This window comes from Poromitra crassiceps, assembly GCF_964638095.1.
Source record: "Poromitra crassiceps genome assembly, chromosome: 5".
NCBI lineage: Eukaryota > Metazoa > Chordata > Actinopteri > Beryciformes > Melamphaidae > Poromitra > Poromitra crassiceps.
Window position 1 is genome coordinate 37,509,285 of NC_139642.1, and position 6,837 is coordinate 37,516,121.

The 6,837-nt window shown below is 42.0% G+C and overlaps 1 protein-coding gene across 1 annotated transcript in view; it reads right to left on the bottom strand.

The window, feature by feature from the left end:
• Positions 1 to 6,837, bottom strand: part of map4k1 (mitogen-activated protein kinase kinase kinase kinase 1) — a 45,518-nt gene that overhangs the window by 2,779 nt on the left and 35,902 nt on the right. The window contains 9 exon segments of the mRNA XM_083637454.1: positions 825 to 893; positions 1,144 to 1,321; positions 2,652 to 2,767; positions 3,461 to 3,519; positions 3,674 to 3,773; positions 4,060 to 4,120; positions 5,630 to 5,706; positions 6,000 to 6,078; positions 6,742 to 6,783. Coding sequence (XP_083493580.1) covers positions 825 to 893; positions 1,144 to 1,321; positions 2,652 to 2,767; positions 3,461 to 3,519; positions 3,674 to 3,773; positions 4,060 to 4,120; positions 5,630 to 5,706; positions 6,000 to 6,078; positions 6,742 to 6,783 — 781 coding nt within the window.

The following is a 6,837-nucleotide window of genomic DNA, read 5'->3' on the forward strand; positions in this document are numbered from 1 at the left end:
ACAGCAAGTCAAGTCAGAACAAATCCAGCAGTATCAAGTCAGGTCTCAAGTCTTCTCTTCATGTATCAAGTCAAGTCTCAAGTCTTCTCTTCATGCATCAAGTCAAGTATCAAGTCTTCTCTTCATGCATCAAGTCAAGTCTCAAGTCTTCTCTTCATGTATCAATTCAAGTATCAAGTCTTCTCTTCATGTATCAAGTCAAGTCCCAAGTCTTCTCTTCATGCATCAAGTCAAGTCTCAAGTCTTCTCTTCATGTATCAAATCAGGTCTCAAGTCTTCTCTTCATGTATCAAGTCAAGTCTCAAGTCTTCTCTTCATGTATCAAGTCAGGTCTCAAGTCTTCTCTTCATGTATCAAATCAGGTCTCAAGTCTTCTCTTCATGTATCAAGTCAAGTCTCAAGTCTTCTCTTCATGTATCAAGTCAGGTCTCAAGTCTTCTCTTCATGTATCAAGTCAAGTCTCAAGTCTTCTCTTCATGTATCAAGTCAGGTCTCAAGTCTTCTCTTCATGTATCAAATCAGGTCTCAAGTCTTCTCTTCATGTATCAAGTCAAGTCTCAAGTCTTCTCTTCATGTATCAAGTCAAGTCTCAAGCAATTAAAACTGGGACTGGACTGGAGCCCACGTCATGTGACTCGAGAGCAAGAATGTACCGGCACTTGGTTGATGGCCAGTCTAAATTTCTCAACCTGTTCACGATGCGAAACACAACATCAACCAACACACAAGATGTGATGGAGGAGAGCCAGTACACAAAACAGGAGAGAGGAGGATATTCTACTGAAAACCGACATGTTAAAATAAAATCTGTTTACACTACTTACTTCCTATAAGGACCAGCAGTGAGCTGCTGTCCAGCTGGTTTACTTGCACTGTCTCTGGGCTGCGTCTCTCTGTAGACACACACACACACACACACACACACACACACACACACACACACACACACACACACAAACACACACACACACACACACACACACACACACACACACACACACACACACACACCACCACCAACAGTTGGGGTAAAATGTATCATTTTATCTGAGTAGATGTGTATCATGTGGTGTATTAAAACATGTGGTGTATTAAAACAAATTTAGCAGTAATATTTGAGATGATAATCTGACTTGCACCTACCAGGGCCGGTGTTGGTGAACCAGGAAGTGTTGGAGTTGAGGTTGATGTTGTGGACACTGATTGGCTGGTAGGGGGCTGATGTCCGCGACACACCGATGCAGACCAGGGGGTACTCCTGCTGTGGCATCACCAGCATCTCAAACACCCGCAGGGGGCTGGGCAGGGGGAAGTCGAAATGCTACAGGAGGAACACAGAGAGACAACTGAAGGTTTAATTCACCTCAGAACGCCATGCAGCCATTTTGGAATTGTATTTGCCAACAGAAATGACTGCCGTTTCTTGGTGGAAAAGACGAATCAATACAGAATAACAGGAAAATAAACAACAATACAATCTTTAACTTAAAGGACCAATATGTAATATACGCAGCGCAACCCTCTCCCTGTGCCCTCCTCCCCAGACTTAGGGGCCCTTTACACGAGGACAGTTTCTGGAAGAAATTACACAATAGCGTTTCCTTCACACCTTTTCCTTCACACCTTCTCCCTGTTTACATGAGCGCTGTTGTATTTTTAAAATGCCGTAATGTACATGCCAGGTCGCTAGGTGGCAGTGTGATCACCTTATTCTTTGCCCATACAAGGACGCTTCTGCATGACGTAATTTCGTAATCGTCTTTCCGGTTTTAAACAAGGAAGTAGAGTACGCCTTACCCAGTCATTTAGACTTGCCAAAAAGCTTTTTTCAAGCAAAAAAAAAACCCAAACTGTTTTAAAGTTTTAATATTTGTCGGGTGAGAATGTAACATATACTGTATGTGACCAGTTTATCAGAATAACGCCTATTGGAAATCTTTAACGAGCAGCGAGGACCGGGAGCACTGAGTGTGCTATCTGTCAAACCCTACTGTAGGCTACTGGCAGTGAGAAAACACTGTCGACGTGCTTTTGTAACTAACATTAAATGCTGACCGGGTACAGCCATCGGCTCCTCGCAGCAGTAACGTTATGAACATGTAACTGAAGTTGGCCGCAGTGTAGCTTAATTCTGAATGTTGCCAAACTTCATTCATACTGACGTTTTCTTTTGAAAATGGTTGCCAACTCGCGCACGGCTATGGCGTAATCGCGTGTGTCGCGTGTGCAGGCACGTCAGAGTTTCTGAAATGTGCCGTCTCAAAGCGATTACATGGAGCCCTCAGCGGGAAGCGTCTCAAAGAATTCCACTCTGGAAGGTGGTTTCAAAATGTGTCGTTTCCTAAGCCCAAATTCACTGTCGCCGTCTAAAAGGGAGGCACTAACGATACAATAATTCCCCGTCACCATAGGAAACCGTCCTCGTGTAAAGTGCCCCTTAGAGTTCACGCGTGTTGCCAGGTGTAAACGGAATGAAAACACACAGTTTGCATTTCCATAGATTGACTAGCTAATTGGGTAGATAATGGTGACATGGAAGACAAGCCTCTGACTGCTGTGCTTCCACTAACCTATACCAGTGTCACGCTGCTAATTAAAAGGTTGAGTGTGCCCTCCTGAGGAAACCCTGGATAGTTTTCTGTTCCACGTACCTTGATGAGCATGAACTTGTGCATGGGTTCGTACCACTGCAACAGCACCACAGTGGACTCCAGAGCACAGCACAGGAAGACACAGCCTTGCTGCATGCTGTCCGCTGTAGGAGACACTAAACACAGAGGATATCTCTCTGAACCAGACACATGGAACACTGGCAAAAACAAAGCCAAGGTATATTCATCTTTAATTTCCCCAGATCTGGAATCCAAAATTATAGTTGTTTTCAAAGATGGAATGCTAACAATGCTAAGCCATTTAAAGAAAACTGGAGGACAAATGTAGAAACTTTTCCAGCACAGTGTATGTCGGGTGAAGAAAATCAGCCACCTAAAATTCAAATTGTTAAGGTACAGTATTGTACTCATTGCATTGCAGGGAATTAATCTATAAAATTCAATATCATGCTAAAGGAAAAAAGGCAAGCATACACTACCAGTCAAAAGTTTGGACCCACCTGATTGAATGTTTTACATTTTTCATTTTCTTAAAGCCATATTGATCTAAAGGCTTATGCTTAAATGCTTGAAATGTGTTTCTTAGACAAATATAAATAGTGACGTTGCCTATGTATGAATTTCTTTCCAAAGCCTTTTCCATTCCATCAAGGCAATGGAAGTCGCCTACTTTAAAGAACGTAAAATATAAGATGGTTTTGATTTAAGACTTTTTGGTCACTGCATATTCCCTTTTGATGTCTTATCTATTATTCTAAAATGTGAAAAATAGTAACAATAAAGAAAAATATGGTCTGCCAAAATGTTTGTCTCATAGTGTATAAACCTTCAAATGTATTGTGTCTCACCAACTGAGCAGGTCTTGCAGCCTTTGGTATCTGGTATTTTACATGACACTGTATATTTTCTGGAAAGAAAATGCAGACAAAATAGATCAAAGCTAATATTATTTTGTCCTGGAGAAGTTGTTGATGTGCAGAGATGATCCAGTTTTGAGACAAACTTTTCAAAGAGAGAGAGAGCAATAGGAAGTGAAAGAGAGAGAGGGAGTCCAGTGTTACCTAGGTAACAGTCTGTGCGTTGGCAGGGCGATCCTCTGGTCTTTTCGTGCCTGTTCATATAACTCCTTCAGTGAGTGGGAGTGAAGCTGGGATGATTTACCTGTATACACACACACAATTACACACACAGTTTCAAAGTTACTTTTCTGATAATACAATAATTACCTCGATCCATTACCATAAACTGTGCACCCTGCCATCATGCCTAGGCTGAACAGCAGAGACAGGAGTCCTCACCCGCCCACTGACTGAAACTTTTTTTAGCACATCATAGCTTGCACCTGTAATGAATCTAATCACCAGCCATGATAGCATGTGGCTGGCATTGTTTTCACCTTGTGAGTCTGTGTGTCGTTTATCTGTCTGTCTGTGGACTTTTAATTTACCTGATACAGACATGAGGACGTTGCTAATAGTGTAGACCCAGCTACACTTCCCTGGATACATCTGAGAGAGAGAGAGAGAGAGAGAGATCCATTGATCCATTATTGACCTGCCGGTGTCTCTCTGTCATCAGGAGCCACACATCTGGACATACATCTTCAAAATACTTGTCTGATTAAATGAACCCTAGTATAGGCTGTTGTGGAACATTGTGGACTATGGTGCATCATATGTCCATATTGTCGTATGTGTGTTCAACAGTGAGCTATTATCATTAGGTGGCTTGCCTGTGAAACACTTAAAGCAATATACTTAGTTTTAACATGGGAGTTATTCACTTGAATGCCATGAAAACCAGAATATAAACTACCCGCCAAGATCAGATGCAGTGTAAGCCACGTTGTGTAGACCCCGACAGCTGGGAATCGAACTCGAAACCCTCAGTCTAGCAAGGAGGCTAAACCAATCAAACACTCAATAACAAACAGACAAAAGTAAACACAGATGTTTGTTTGGTGTGCAATGGCTGTCTGTCCTTGTTTGGAGAGGTTTGGTCAGATTCCACATATTCAATCCTTGTTTGTCTGTGTTTAGCCCATGGCACACCAATCAAACATTCTCCAACAACTGATCAGTGTGCCATGGGTTTAAAACTAGCATCGGTCACTAGAGCGTCTCTTGAGGCACTGGCCACCGTTGCAGCAGCTGGACGAGTTTGTAGCGTTCAGATTTTTACTTCCCATTCATTTGAATGAAGCCAAGAAAATAGATTGAAAATCCTGCTCAGGTGAGTTTAAGCTGTTGGTCCAACGTTTAATTTAGAACATATTCTCGCCAAATAGCATTGTCATTGATAGGAGAGTAGTTCCTGTTTGGGAGAGCGGATCTACTTTTATTTTTAAATACTAATTTCAGGCTATTGTCATCATGGCCTAATCCAACTGAATGGGAAGTAAAAATCTGATTTTGGCGAGTAGATTATATTCTGGTTTTCATGGTGATCAAGTGTCAAATAACCCCCATGCTAAAACTAAGTGGAGGTCAGTTGTGTTCAGCAAGATAATCTTCACAAATGAGGACCACTTTTATGACTTTTGAGCATTTTCTGAAAATCGTGTACACGCATTTAAAGTCATAAAAGTTGTCCTCATTTGTGAAGTTTATCTTGCTGAACACAAACTTTGCTGTTTCATAAACTTTTGTTAACCACAGACCTTATTTCATGCTTTTAACTGAAATTCCCATACAAAAATCCCATTGCCTTTTCCCCCTATGAACCAGCAGTGCAGGGCAGTGCAGGGACTTCTGGGTAAGCCTACAAAAATATGTCATCCCTGCGGAACTGGAGGATCATCATAGACACATAAATTCTTCCATAATGTCAAACTACCAGTATTTAATTTGGTATGTATTGCAACTGCCAGAACCTGGGGAAGGTTTTTTGCCAAAACACCATTGCCAATAGCTTTAGACATCTGTTTCTCCTTGGACCCGCTGTTTAGTCCCAACCAAACCTTTGGAAAACTCCACACTACTGGAGCTCTCTATCAGTGAATCAGATGAAGGTCCTACCAGCTCCATGGTGGCTTCAGAGCTGTTGAGGTTGAGGGTGTAGATCCCCTCCTCCGCCCCCAGGATCAGATGATGGTCTGAGGGACAGACAGACAGACAGACAGACAGACAGACACACACACACACACACACACACACACACACACACACACACACACACACACACACACACACACACACACACACACACACACACACACAGACAGACAGACAGAAGAGAGACAGAGACAGACAGGAGAGAGACACACAAACAGACGGAGACAGACAGGTCGGTCAGTCAGACAGACAGACAGACAGACACAGACAGGTAATAGGGTAGTTTGATAAGACGACAAATAGCAGAGACATCATTGTGTTGTTTAATGCCCACCTTTGGTGGCTGGGTTTTCCCAGGTGGTGGAGCAGTTGACTTTGAGAGGACAGCCGTGGAAAACCTTTTTAAAGAAGACCTGGAGGGTGAAGAGCAGGGGGTGGGTGTCATATTTACAATATTACGATTTATCACATTACTTAGAGAAACATTAGAGAAATAACACTGCAACTATTATCAAAATAGTCACTCTTCTACATTCTTTAATTGTGTTAGCTTGTTGTAAATTAAATAATGTTGAAGTTTAACAATTGATGCCTGGTGGTCCCTGGAGCCCACGTTGAGAACGACTGATTTAGCTGATGCTTTTGTCCAAAGTGATTTATAATAAGTCCATTTTGTCAACAGAAGTCAAACTGACCACATGTTACAGTCTTCATCAGCTAAACCTTCAATAGGAAAAGGAACATTTGTAGATAAGTTGTATGTATGTACTGTCTGCATGCATGCATGCATGCATGTATGTATGCATGTATGTATGTATGTATCTATGTATGTATGTACATGTATGTATGTATGAAAACGAGAAGTGTTTAACAGTTTTGCCAGCTGCTGTGACAAATCTTTGACACTCAACATCTTGGAACTGAACTCCACCCAGATACAACAATTCCAAAGTCACTATATTTATATATTTGATATATTGAGATACTGTATACCGTTTCAAATCATCAAACAGTGCCCCTCTTCTCAGACACTGAGGGGTGGGCTCATACGTGTGTAAAGCAAGTGAAAAACTCACAGGAGGCTTCTTGGTGACGGGGCTGACACACTCCACAACGTCCTGGGGGTGAGAGCAAAGACCTGAGTGCAGCTCAAAATTAGGAGAATCAAAGAG